The 15,180-nt window shown below is 37.2% G+C and overlaps 1 protein-coding gene and 1 long non-coding RNA gene across 2 annotated transcripts; one reads left to right on the plus strand and one right to left on the minus strand.

Annotated features, from left to right (window-relative positions):
• Positions 1–766: 766 nt before the first annotated feature.
• On the plus strand, positions 767–2,971 carry LOC106379412. The gene is made up of 2 exons (XR_007317998.1): positions 767–2,560; positions 2,664–2,971. It is a non-coding gene; the product is annotated as an uncharacterized LOC106379412 (long non-coding RNA).
• Positions 2,972–13,728: 10,757 nt separating this feature from the next.
• On the minus strand, positions 13,729–14,817 carry LOC125580012. The gene has a single exon (XM_048743942.1). It carries the CDS (start codon positions 14,815–14,817, stop codon positions 13,729–13,731), a length of 1,089 nt encoding a protein of 362 aa, XP_048599899.1.
• Between the last annotated feature and the right edge of the window lie 363 nt (positions 14,818–15,180).

Consider the following 15,180-nt stretch of genomic DNA (forward strand, 5'->3'; position numbering starts at 1 on the left):
AAAACAGTACACTAAATATAACTAATATTGAGGGATTTTGGAATTTCGGAGTTTATTTTCAGAGAGATTCAACTGTAAAAATTTTATTTTAGAGAGATTCAAGTCTTTAATTTTTGATTTGGAGATAAATAAAATATAGTCATAGTCCATGAAACATATGATACTTTATTATAATTTCGAAGAAGAAATAACTTGTTATATATTTAGAGAGAATTTTATTGAGGTTGAAAAATAAAAAAAAAAGCGTCAAATATGTTAATAAAAGTTATAATTAGAAATGTTCGTTAATGGAGAATTCTCTTAAGCTATTATGAAAATATTTAAAAGTAGAAATAAAAAATAAGAAAACAGGAATATTAAGGTGACATACAGGATGTCATTAATTCAGGTTTACAGTGGTGGCTCTCTAACAATTCACATGGCGACTGTAAATTTTCTAAGTAGGGAGTAAAACCTTTCTGTTTTAGTTTTTTAAAAAAAACTTTCGGTTTAAACTAAATTAATGGTGTCGGACGAGAAAGAGAAAATATGAACTAAGAAAAAGTTAATACGAATAGTAGTATTATTATTTGGAAGCTCATAGGACCCCGACAACGACAAACTGGAAAAAATGACCTTTTCCATTTAATTTTATTTATTATTTTTCTTTCTTGTTATTTCTTTTCGGAAAAATCGGAAAATGGCATAAAAGTTTCACTATTATTGTACTAATAAGATAATCCTTTTGGAATATTATCTAATTAGTGTAATGTCTGCGAAAATTCAAATTAAATCTTTATTTAACTTTTAAAACAATAAAACTAATTGTCATATATATATTTCAACTAAAATTAAAAATAAATAATTGGAAAAGTAAAATACTTCATTTTTCACTTTTGACCTAATATTTATGTGTTCCTCTTTTATCTTTCTGATTTTCTTCGATAAAACTAATGTCGAATTTCTTGTAAAAGAAAAAATAGATGCATGTACTTTCTTAGACTTGGATTTTCCTTTCTTCCAGAACTGCTTAATTTGTGTGAATGGTTATGGATGTTTTCTCGGTGGGATATTTGTCTTGATTTGGTTGCGGAGAAGAAGAAAATGAATCCACATATAATAAGTTTAGGTATGCAATTCAAATTCTTATTTAGTTTAGGAATGTTTTGGCACGTTAATATTGTTTGGGTATATATTTTCTATGGCTTCATAGTGCGGGCATGAATAAGCTGTTTTCCCTATAATTCACAAAGCGGGTAAATTGATTTCTTTTTTTTTTCATGCATAGAGATTTGTTTATGTATGAACAAAATTTATAAAAAAAAATTTTGATATTTGGTAACTGTATTTATAAATAAACAAAATTTGTAAAAAAAATTCTGAATATTCGGTAACCGTGTTTTCTAGACTTTTGGAGATTTGATCATAACTATTCGTAGTTCACAGTTTTTACAATGTACATATAAAAACAAGCCAGTAGATTTGAAAATATATTATACTAAAGAAATCAATTTTAGAATTGTTTTTAGATTATATCAGAATAATAAGTTAACAGTAAAAGATGTATTCAACCGAAATTCAGTGAATGTTGATAACAATAGATATTCCCTCAAATGTTAAATATAGCTTGAAAGTTAGATTATTGATTATATAACACATAGATTCCCTAACAAACCACAGAATACAATTTATTTTATTTCATTTTGTGTAGAAAATTAAATATTCTTTCAGTAGAACAATATTTGAAATATTTTTAACAAGTTTTATAACAAAAAATACTACTAAATTGATATGAGTATTTATTGAATTATTTCTATTGTCTTGATTTTTTTTTTGTTATAAAACTGTTTATTTTTATATTTAATAAATAAAAATAGCAATTAATAAAATGAGACAAAAATATTTTGTCACATTAAAACAATAGTAGTGAATTTTTGTTCTATTTTTTTATTTTCTCTTCTTTTATTGGAAAATGAGATTTTAGCATTATAATAACCTTTTTACTATTAACGTATCGACTACGTTTATTCTAGCTTCCAAATAGGACTAAATGGCCTTTAAAAAGGATAAAATGTCAAACAATAATGATAATATAACACTTTCCTAAAATGACATTCATTGTACATCCAGATATTATTCACACACAAAATCAGTCTTTAATTTTGTACTAATATATCTGATTTCTAAGGACTATCAATCAATGATTATCTAAATTTGTTTCAAAATTAAATTAAAATTGGAAAAAGAAAAAATAAGAGCGGTAAAATAGAAATTCGGTACAGAATCCATTTTAAAATTTAAGCATCAAATTTTACTATATTCCTGAAAGTGCTGCACAAGGTGATTTTCTATCTCTCTCGGGTGCTCTACAAATTTTTTCAACACAGGCCCCCCTCCACAATGCTCTCAAATGGGTATTATTCTTGAGCACATCAAAATTGATTGGTCTTTTTTCTCTTTTCTATGTAGTTTATGTTTGAACTCTTCTATATCTTTGCCGTTAACTTTGTTATCTTCGATAGCTTTGTTATCTTTCGACATGGTATGGTTGAACCGGCTTCTTCGTTAGGTTTAGGCTTTGGTAAGTAATCTGTTGTTGGACTTTCTATCTCCCTTAAAATTTGAAAGTATACATTTAAAAAAAGATATGCGTATTAACCAAAAGAAACTAAATTTCAATCCAGAGTCCAAGTCTGCTGTCTTCCATGAATGTACTACTGAAGAGAAAAGTTGTATATGTCACTACATTATGTTGTGTACCATCAAGCGATGATGATGATGGGAGTTTGCTTGGGTAAGTGCTAGGATGTGAAAATTATCGGGTGTCCCTGCGGATTTATAAGAATGACATATTTATCAATATAATTTGCTATTGAATAAGATTTATTAAAATGAAACATCTCTTAACTCCGGTCTCTCTTTTATTTAATTTGTACTTTAACTTTGTATACATTGCCAAACAAATAAATAAATTGTATACACTGTACCAAAATGTTAACTTAATGGAAACTCATACTTTAAGAAAAAATACATTAATGTACTCTTAAACTTCTTATGCTCTGCGAATTTAAACTTGTTTGCATGTAATATGACATCAGTATGAGACATACATTTATAACGAATTTACAAATGAATACTTAGCTGACAGAAAAAGTCATAAAGTTGTTTACCAGTGTCTGTGTGAACACTTAAGACGTATAAGAATCTAAATGGCCGCTTTAACATAGTGAATCCTATGTTTTAGGATCCCATGACAAGAGCCAATCTCGCATATTTATGTACTTTTGGGTTTTAAAAGGTTTATTCACCCTTTTTTTTTATTAATCAATTATTTTAAAATTTGGCATTGTTTTTTTTTTTTTTTTTTTTTTTTTTTGAAGATTAAAATTACTACTAAATTTGGCATTGTTGCTGTTTCACTAATACACATGCACAACCATACCTCAACTAAAATCGTATATAGTTGGTTGAGGTGTACACAAACCCATATTTATAGTTGATACACATTATTATACATTCAATTTGCATGTTAGTCCACGTGATCTCCTTCCTTCCTAGCTACATGAATGTTTGTGTACTTTCTGGTTATCCTTTTCTTAGCTAACTATATTTTTCTTTTATACAGTGTAACGAAAAATAAAAATTAAACTAATTATTGAATATTTAATAGCATCAGCTTTGATATAATTTTATTACCAAAGTATTTCAAGATATTATATTGTTTAATTTTAATACCATAACTATTATTATTATTCAAAAATCAATAATTTCCCCAAATTAATGTATGAAAGTATTATTTACACTAGGTCGTTTTCCGCGCTACGCGCGGATAATTTGTCTTTAAATTTTACAAACACTTTATCGTCTAACAAATATATTAAGAAGGAGGACGACATGCACTGATTTTGGTTGTTTAAATGTTGCATGTTAATTGATTTTGACTTTTTTCTAAATTGTAATAAGACTGTGTTTTCTAGTTTTTCAAAATACCAAAACTGAGTTTAGAATACATATACAGTTTGGAAGACGTCAAAATGTTGCATTAGGTTAGGTTTTCTTAAAAATCATGCTCTGAATTGTATTTGTGCTATTTTGCTCAAACTCATGCATTAAAGTTGACTCTTATCCTGCTTCATAAGTCTTTGATGGTTTTTAATTATTATTATGGTGACAAAGTAAAACTGTATTATCAATGGTAAAGCGAGCATCATCGTCCTTGTACATAAAAAGTTTTAATCATAATGTATTATATTTTTTCATCTTTATATATTCAATGAATAATATTTTTCATCACGATAAATTTATATTTCCAATTATTTATGCTTTAAAACAGCTCTCTGAGCATAGATGATGAGTGGTTCCCATAGTGAAAACTTTACAGTCGTTGACATATAATACAATTTTATATAAGATGGAACATATGTTAGAGATGTAAGAGTTATTTTTTGCTTTTATATGTTTTAAAGCAGATCAATTTTGAACTTTTTTGTAGCTTCTGGATTGTGATTAATAATTCTCTGCATCATGCGTATTTTTAAAACTACATATGCTTTGGCTTACATGATTAATTAATCTTTTTTGTTTGGGTAAATTGGGGATATTGTTACCAGAAAGGTAGGTGATTTGAACTTATATGTTAAATACAAATGACATGAAAATGTATACATACTATAATTTAAAAATATTAGATGGATTTGAAAAAATATTTTTTTTATTGACAACCATTTTTTCTATGAAACGTGGAATTGATTCTTATATTTACTTAAAGTTGCATAATAATTTTTCGTCTGATTTATGAAATTGGAAATTAAATTGTGTATAAATACCAATTTTAAAAGTAATGTGATTCATAAAAAAATTTTCATTCAGCCAAATTTATATCAAAACAAAACATATTTCCACAAACATAATGATACATATCTTATATCACTTTTTAAAAACCATATTCTGGTATCAGTAAATAATAGAAAGAACATTGTTTGTAAATCATTTTTGGAACATGTATTTCACTTGGATTTGGTTTGCTTATTCATTAGATAAACAACCAACAACTCAGTCAGAGGCGAGATAACATAGAACTGTAACCACACCATCTTGAATGTGAAGAGAGTTAAGCTACTGATGGAGATTGAAACATTCCCATCTTCCTTGCATATGAAAACAACCGGTCCGTCTTCAGCCATCGTACACTCGTTGCAGACTCTAGACTTTACGTAGAAACAACTGTTATAAGCCACTAAATTACGAAAAAGATCACTGCACAAGTCTGAGGAACAAAGGCTTTAGCTCCGGGTGCTCCTAGAGAGATAGGAGTGTGTTTACCTGATGATCCACAACTGTAGAAACCTTCAGCTATTGTTATCTACAAGATCTTCCTAATACCATGTCGAGCTTTTTATTCCATTTTTCAATCCCAATTTTAGGCACGACAATCTCTAGTTGGACCACCTTTATTCCCTGAGCCATCACCAGCTTGGCCTCTGCCTTAAGTAACCACGTCTCACAACACCTCCATGTTGGTTTTGGCTGCCTCTAAGTATGATATAGTTAGATGATTAAAACCGCTAGTGAGCTCAGTCAATAACACTTACATTGGTAGGCTTCTCATATAAGAAGCTGTGTCACTTCCTAGTCTTCTCACATAAGGAGCTTGCAGTGCATAGATGCGATAGTGACAAATTTGTTGGCCCATGGAACCAAATCACAGTTTCCATCACTTCTTTGACCACCACCATTCCTTCCCCATATCTCATCCTCGACAGGGAGATGCAGAAACGCTGCTGCTGACTGCGCGGCAGTAGGATGAGCCATGCGTTTGCTCCAAATCAATGTGTACCATTCCCAAACTGCACATAGATTAAATGCTCAGAAACTATACACAATCCACACTGCACATAGTCCTTTCAAATGAGGTCCACAACCTTAAGTTTCATCACTGGCAAATTAGAAATATCAAGTGCAAAAGTGTGATTATAATTTTTTGGGGCGTAATCAATTATGCTCAGAAATATTATACAACTAAAATAAATCTGGTATCACCTTACAACAAAGACCACGCCATATTTGTCCATCTGAGAGAGAGTCGTTTCAACTTTTGATCTGAATGGAAGTGCAAACTTGATAGCAGCTATCTATTATGAAAGAAGTGGAGATGTGACACTTCGAGTACACCATGATCCACCAGAAATACATTATGAAGGTTTTGCCCCATCAAAATACTTCGTTGGATTTCTCAGCCCTTTTTAGATCTATCCCAAAATAGGAACCTGATTTTTTTTTTTTACGTTTTAGACAGCTGAAAACACAAGCACACGTATTTATAGGAATGTAGGTGAATCTGGAAATCCTATTTTAAATATCTTCGATGATTCTCTCATGTCCTCTTCCAATAAAACGTTTTGTACCCTGCACATTAGAGGATTTTTAAATCTCTAAATTTTCCTAATTAAAATTTGAACAGAACAGAAAAAGCTGAGTACAAAACCTTCTTTCTTTTGCCCTTGTGGTTATTGTATGAAGCACCTTTAACCTTACCATATTAGGTTTCACCAGGCTAACCAAGTGCTCACATTCTTCATTTTTATTTCAAATTTATGGAGACAAAGTAAGCCTCGGACCATAACGTGGCCGTGGAGAGTGAAGTGGCTTGGGAGAAGCGGTTGTAGGTCATGGATCCAATTTTGGTTGAGAAGAGCGGTGGTTCAGTTGTGTGAAGGGTTGTTTTATAACAATTGCTGAGATGAAGCTAAAATCTAACCAAAATGATACCAAAATGCCCTTTTCAGTTGATACTGTAAATCAATATGCCCAGATGTTAATGGAGGAAGAAAATAAAAATGTTATATGAAATCATCTACACACAGAGTTCCGAGGCGACAGACATTTTTTTCAAAAGAGAAACTTGAGGCCTCACCCGGATACATGTTGCTTCCCACTGATAAGCCAAAATGACAACAATTTCATAATCTTGATCACCAATTCAAAACAACACAAAAATCTACAGCATACCCAAAAGTATTCTGCAAAAGAAAGACAGTGACCTTATGAGCATCAAAATTGGTGTACCGATGAGCAGTTACGTTAGACAACACAAAGCCCTATGACCTGAGAAAATTGTAGACATGTCATCGATTACTTCTGCTCCAATCTATGCCACAAAGACACAAACACAGCTGCTAAGAGAAAAAAATATTTATTTTGTTCTTTAAATGTAACACATGAAAATGCAAAAAAAAATCCAGATTTGGTAACTACCCGCAAAGTAGAATAGGCATTAGAGCGAGATAGACTTCCTTCGGATAAGATTAAAACGTACTGAAGAATCTTATAAACCTGTCTAAACCAGAAAAAAAAATCTTGTTCAACAGACGCAAATCATCAACAGTGAGTGAATGATTGGTACAACAAAGATTTAAGACTGAAATATTAAAGCTGCTACAATCTTATTATAGACAGTGTAGAATCATGAGGAAAGATCAAATGAGTGTCGACGATCAAAACTTATTGATGGGCATATCATACTGAGAGTAAGGAGGATCTGATTCAACATGTAGCAATTGCAGGACTCAGCCACTACAATCGTTGAAAAGCACACCTCTCGAGTTCACAACTCTAAAGTAATCCTTAGGAAGAGCCGTAAGCAAACTTAAATACCAATGACATGAGAGAAGAAACACACATTAGTCCATCTTTTCATTAAAGAATGAAGCGAGTAAGAATATGAAGCCTAGAAGCTTCACAAAAATTCAAAGAAATACGTACCATCACTAAGATTGTTGGTACGGCCAAACTTGTGACTGAGATAACCAGTTTCCCCAAGTCTCTTCGGGTCGCCAAGTCTCTTCGCGTACAGATGAGGAAGCTCTTCGTTCCCAACCCAAAACTCTTAAATAATCACTACAACAGAGGAATCAAAAACAAAGTCTATGAAGGAGATTCGTGGAACCTGCAAACATTTGTCATATTTAAAAATCGAATCTCCAAATAACGATATATCATCATATCCACGGAAGAGATTTCAAAGTATTCAGGTGAAGACGAAGATTACAGAGCAACCGAGACGGTGGAGACGAAGTGGAAGAGTCGGGTGTTGCTTTGAAGTAATTCTCGACAAAGATATGGTATCAATTAATATATAAGGAGAAAGAGAGGGAGGCAGAACGAAACAATTAAGAAGAGAGGAGCAAACCGTAACAGAGTTACAGAGAAATCAGGTGAAGACAAAGTGGAAGAGTCAGAAGATGAACTCTCTATGCTTCAGACGAAATTAGGGCTTAGGCTAGACTCGGTTTGAATTGGGCCAGTTTCGGGCTTCACTCGACATAAGCGAAAATAATGTGGCGATTTAAAGCTTTATGATTGGATGATTTAATTAAACGACGTGGCATGTCTCTCCTTTAAGCATATCTCCCTTTTACTTATGAAGTTTTTACGCTCCAAGACACTTTGTGTCTTTGGATTTACTCTCTAAAACACATTGCACATGTGACATACTTCTTCTTTAGTCATTGTCTTCTATACCCTTATGATAGAGTAAGTAGAAAAACCAAACCGGTCTAAATCCTATTCATCGGTTTACCAATTGTACCAACCCTATCTCTAATTCAAACTCTCACATTTCTCTCTCACTCTCTCACGATTCTCTCTCTCTCTCTCTCCAACGCCTCTTTGCGGCGATTTTCTGTAATCCCTAGATCTAAGTTTTTCACCGTCTCTCCTTCCATCTCCTTTGGTTCTTCACAAACTCCGTCACTCCGCCGTTCTCTGACATCCGATGCATTTATCGCTTCCGTAACACTGCCGTTCTCAGATATCCGCCGCCGTCGTCTTTTGCACCTCCACATCAAGTCATGCAAGGTTCGTTTTGGTCTAATATACACCTATTTTGTTCAGATCCAGTAGTATATGTTTATATTACATCTTAATCGACACTTTTAGGGTTTTTGTTTTTGTTTTTTTCAAACCCAGAAAATTGATTAAATAGTTTTCCTTTTAGTTTTTTTTAATCTATTCCCTCGGTTTTTACAGGCAACAACCAACCGGACCACCGTCTCCCACCGAGACTATTCGCCACCGACCGTTTCCCGAGTGGACGCCACAACATTTACTCGAAGCCAGAGCTTCTAGCTTTCATCCGTCATGTTCTTCGCGACACAGAAGAGTTCAAGTATATTAGAAGCTCTTGCTTCGGGAAGCTATTTGACCTCCCAGCGCGTCAATGTCCGTCTTCGGGTAAATTGATACACGCCATGTTGACCAGACAACTAGTCTGTGGAGACAAACACACACTCTGGTCTGTTTTCGGAAGCGATCCAATCAAGTTTGGCCTCCAGGAGTTTGGCACCATTACCGGTTTGCCTTGTGGAGCTTTCCCTGTTGGATACACCCTTGATAAAGAAGACCATTCTACAGCAAACAAAGACCTTGATTGGATCAAGTTGATAGGGAAAAAGAGATTCACAACCATTGCTGATTTGCGTCACAAGCTAGAGACCGACAGACACATGCCAGGGCGAAAGAAGCTACAGCTTGCTTTGATAATAATAGTCGATGGTGTCCTCATTGCTCATCAACAAACGCCACGCGCTACTCTGAAGTACGTTAGAATGGTCCAAGACGTTGACGCTTTCTGCTCACACCCTTGGGGTAGAGAGTCTTTTATCAAGACTATTGCTTGCATGAAGCCTCCGAAGTTCGTTCCTTTGAAATGTGAAGACCCAATCGGAGCAATGGTTCAGCTCCTCAAGCAGGAGACATTGAGGCTTAGAGGATTCCCCCTTGCACTACAACTCCTTGCATACCATGCGGTCCCAAAACTACAGTCAACAATTCCAATCCCGTTTGATTCTCGTACAATTATGGACCTAGACGGCCCCAATCTTCCTTTCTACCCAGCGCCCAGTGCCATCGATATTATAAGGGTTGAAGCCGACCCTGATGTAAGTTATATACTCAACGATATACTAACTTTCTTTATATTTTGCATGGCTGTTATCTTTTGAAGATTTTCACATTTGTGTTAATGTTAATTTGGTAAACTCCAGCTTCAGGTCACATCGCTGATACCAATACATATCCAACCACAACCTGGATGGGGAGTTTGGCCTGATGTCTCCAACGACGACCATGTGTCATACATGGAGCAACTTATAGCTGACCATCGCCCCTTCACGAAGGACCTTTGGCATGGTGGAGTCACATCTGAGCCCTTTATCACTACTACTACAAATGATGAAGATCAACTCAAAGCTAAGAAGACCAAGCCGGAAGCACCTCCCAAAAATGCCTACAAGCCAAAACCACTCACCAAAAAAGTTCTCAAAGCAAGGAAGACATCAAAGAAAAAAGACACGGTCCATAAGCAGAGACGCATCAGTTGCTACTTTCATGCCGCGGCTCCTTCCAGCACATCAGAAGACAAAATACTGGAGCTCCTCTCTGCAATTTCAGATCAAGTCTCCAAGCTTCAAAAGGAGTCAAAGCTGCTTCGCAAATTGCTTAACGCAAGAACACTACAACTTCTTTAAAGCGCTCTGCCTTCAACACTCTACTCGGAGAAGGATTGGTAAAGAAAGGCAACACTGCTCTTGCACACAAAGGATGTCAGACTGAAGCAACAAACGTCAACGTTCCTGTCTCTTCACACGATGTATGCCACACGGAGCCAAAAGCTGATTCCTCTTACCATACGGTAATGTTATTTATATGCTACTTCTTGTAGGTTCCATTAACTGTGAGGCTTTATCTACTTAATTTGTGTGTTTTCCTCCCTTTGTCACAGTTGCAAGCTCCTATGAAGGAAGATCACAGCCACTCGCCGGTCGTCAGCCAATATGCGGCACAGCTCTACGGCTCAACTTCTCACAGCAAGTCCACAACTGATGAACCTGTCTATGCTACCTCCATCCACGCTTCACCCATCCATACCTCACCCATCCCTGCATCACCCATCCATACCTCACCCATCCATAATTCCCAAACACCTTCATCCCCCATCAGTGTTTCTCCCGTCCATGATTTTTTTAACCCCCAAAAGCCGCTCGTACAAAGCCCACCCGCCCACAACTCAACTCTCAGCACCCCCCCCCCCTATGCTCCAAATCCAACTACTCCCCCATCTCTTCGTCCTTGTTCGGCCATCTACGATGCTAGTGCCCACCCAAACAGCTCCGAAGCCATTTCTCCCATCCATGATTTTTTTAACCCCCAAAAGCCGCCCGTACAAAGCCCACCCGTCCACAACTCAACTCTCAGCACACCCCCCTATGCTCCAAATCCAACTACTCCCCCATCTCTTCATCCTTGTTCGGCCATCTACGATGCTAGTGCCCACCCAAACAGCCCCGAAGCCATTACTCCTGACCCCCCCACCCCCGTCCTAAGCCAACCCCAATACGACACATCATGCAATCAATCTTCGCTAAGACGGATCTTCCCTTTGTCACCCCTCCATTTAACTCCCGAACTTGACAGTCTCCCAGGTTTCGTAGGCCATGCGACAGCAATCAACGCATTCTCAGCCACCGCTACATCCAAACCTTCCTCTGTTCCCAAAACCCAACATTTCTCTGCTGTACAGGTGTGAAGTTTCAGTGATTTTATGTATATGCTTAAACTGTCTACTTAGAATGTATTTTGGTTCTCATGCAAGTAATTCCTCTTGTTTCTGTTTAGGCTCAACCAACTGACGACAGCGACATTGTGTCTTTGAGCGACGGCTCTCCAGCTCCACAAACGCCCAAGCACATTCCATCAATGGAAGAAGACCACCTTGCAAAACAACTCTTGTGCTGCAAGACTGTCCTTGCGCCAGACCTGTTAAGCCCACTACCTCAAATTGAGTGGGATCCTTTCGAAAAGATCATTCCGAAGTTTAGTGCTGCGTAAGTGCATTTCAAAATGTGATTACTCTTTTGCTTGCTAAATCTTACCTAACCATCTTTCCTTGTCAGGTTCCATATAACTCCCTCCAAACTCGACTTCTCCAACAACTTCCTACTCCAACTAGCACAGCCTATGAATTAGACAACAACTTACGTACACTTCCATCACATCTCTTTTCACATTTATGAAATTTAGCTTACCTTTACACTAGTGGCTTGAACTTATTATCATGTCATTTGCTTAACAAGAGTTTGTTCCATTGTTCTTTGCAGCACATGGAAATCCTCATGCACATGCTAGATGCAAAGTATAGTCGCCTCTTCGAAAAGCAAAAACTTGCCTTCATTACCCCTCACCTTACTTCTGGAATCCAGGCAATATCCAAGGATTTCAACAAGTCAAGAAAGAGAGATACCTTCGCATGGGACGAGCAGCTGACGGGTCTTGTTCTCCAGCTCGGGAAGAAATGGATGGAAGATGTGTTGACTGTCTACACACCCATGATATGGGGCGATAAACACTGGGTTGGTCTTGCGATAAACCTCGACTTGGGCGTTGTTGAAGTCTTAGACCCTCTCCCACTTTGTACAAGGACAGTACTGCTGGTCGTTTCATGGCTCCGGTCCTCAAGGCGTTACCTTACCTTGTTAAGAAGGTTGCAAACTACCAGCTCACTCAGTTCCGCGGCCTTGAACATTTTACATGTCATCGTATCAAAGACCTCTACATCAACGAAAGGGGAGGCGACTGTGGACCTGTTACTGCCAAATTCTTGGAAATGCACGCACACGGGGATCCAGTAAACATGTTAAGCATCACAGACCGCGATGTTGATGATTTTCGTAAACAGTTCGTGCTTGACATCTACAAGACCATTGTACTGCCTGCTTACTACCCTCCAGCATAGGCTTTTCACTTTCCACAAAATATCGGTTATGCAAACTTTAGGCTTTCTTTTCAGAACAATATCGTCTTTTTGTGATTGTGGGGTGAATCTAACCCACAAACAATGTAATCTGGAAACCTAACTCTAAGTACTTGCTTTAGGCTTTCTTTTCAGATGTGCAATGACATCTATTTTTGGGTTTTGCTGTGTTTGTTGGGAAAAACTGTTGTGGGTTACATACCAACAAACAGTCTCTGCTCTTTTACAACGTTGAAAACTGTTGTGGACGTTGTAGAAGTACTATCATCTTGTGGACAGAGTTATGCCCGACCACAATTTTAATTGAATTAAATCAGTTTCAAGCCAACCTAATCCGGTCCACCACGGTTAAATTGAATTTAATCTTTGACAAATCACACTAAACATCCAATTATTCTCAAAACTATAGTATTCAATTATTCTCAACCCACCATCCTAAGGTCGACAATCAAACACTAAACAAGAGTATTCATAAACTAAAAAAACTAAACAACTTTTATTTCTCAACAAACGTTCTTCTCCACATAAAAACACCATCATCCACGTTCAAGCCATCCATGTTTCGACACCAGCATCCACGTTACTGCCGTCCACGTCAATCTATATGGGGTTGGTGCAGCTGGAACGGTTGTGCCCTTCCATGCGACACCTACCACACTTGTTTGGAACTAGCTTCGTCTTCTTCGTTACCTGACACAAGCACATGTGTTTATAAAGGGCTCGGATGTTGACCACAATTTATGTGAATCTACAAATAAGAGCCTTACCGGATATTCACCAATCGAGGGAATCCTGTTCTTCCTTCTGCGACCCGGTTGTCTCTTTGTCACATGGGACATCAACACCATCTTCTTCACATCTTCAGGGATATCCACGTCACGAGGGTCCCCTTCTGGACTGATTACCCCAGCATATGTCTCCCTCCATGTGGATGTCTTGTATTAGTGACCAACCAAAGTCTCATAACGCACTCCCAAACTGTCTGCAGCAATCATAGCTTGGCCACAGGGTATTTTGATTTTATCAAAATACTTGCAACTACACTGCTTAGTGGCAAGATGTACATGTTCTTTCCTACCATACTTACCTATAATTTCACAACTCCATTCAGTAGAAGAATTCACTTTACTCCCCTTCATCGTTGCCATATTGTTTGTCATCACCTTGTCCACCTCCACACTAACTATACCCCTGTGGTTTTCCGCCTTCTTTCTCCTTGCACTAAACCACCTTGTCATCATCCATTGAATGAAAATAACCAACTCCACAATAGGTGAAGTTCTCCCCTCCACGAGTGCATGGTTCAGCTGCTCCGCTATGTTACTAGTCATGATGTTGTAGCGGTCTCCAAGGAAGTTAGCCCTTGACCAATGAGCAGAACCAATCTTAGCCAGATACACTCCACACTCACTCCTCTGAGACCTTACTTTGCTTAACAGATCCCTGTAATCTCCCAAACGGAAAGCCATTGCGGTTGATGTTACCATTTTAGCCAAGTTTTTGCTTGAGTAACGAGAGTTGACGTTTCTTGCCAAATGAACAATGCAGTAACCGTGATTAGCAGAAGGGTACACACGTTTCACAGCTGTTGCAATGCATGCTGCACGGTCAGATATGATCGCAAGCCTCGGAGAATCACCTAATATCCTCTCCAACTTCATCAAGAACCAAGTCCATGATTCTTCATCTTCGCTGTCCACAATAGCATAAGCTAGAGGGAAAATCTGAAAATTTGCATCTTGTCCGCTTGCCGTGAGCATCACACCTTTGTACTTGCCTCCTAAGTGTGTTCCATCTACAACCAGCACCACACGTAGCTTCTTAAAACCTTGTATAGACGCTCCAAAGGCAAGAAACAGATAAAGGAACCACTCATCACCATCCTCATCAACTTCCGTTTCAATATCAGCCATTGTTCCAGGATTCGCAAGTTTTAACATGTGCAAATACTCAGGCAGTTTCAGGTAAGAATCTTCTTCAGAGCCATGAATGTCGATTACAGCCTTCTCTTTAGCCCTATAGCACTTCATGTAAGAAGCAGTCACACGAAGATTCTCAAGCACAAGCTTCTGCAATTTCTGACGCCACTGGCCCTTTCCCGGGATCACCAAACTTTGCTTTGTACACAGCTGCGATCACCCGTGCTGTAGCTTTACTCTTATAGCCCTGTCTAAATTCAATTGGACAGCTATGATCTAGTTGTTCTTTCCTGATCTCGTAATAGCCACAACCTCTAATTTCATGGGCTGTCACACGCCAATCACACCTTGGGTCAGGACACTCCACCACAAAAGAATCAACTTTTGTCCTAGACTGTTTGAAGCGAAATTGATTCCTTATAGCGTATATAGCCAGTGATATTTGACAATTTTCTTTGTTACCAAACACCTTCC

The sequence above is a fragment of the Brassica napus genome, chromosome C1, assembly GCF_020379485.1.
Source record: "Brassica napus cultivar Da-Ae chromosome C1, Da-Ae, whole genome shotgun sequence".
In the NCBI taxonomy this organism is placed as follows: Eukaryota; Viridiplantae; Streptophyta; class Magnoliopsida; order Brassicales; family Brassicaceae; genus Brassica; species Brassica napus.

Bases quoted from the DNA above. Each gene is read 5' to 3' on its own strand.
- LOC125580012 (XM_048743942.1), bottom strand. From the start codon at position 14,817: ATGAAGTGCTATAGGGCTAAAGAGAAGGCTGTAATCGACATTCATGGC.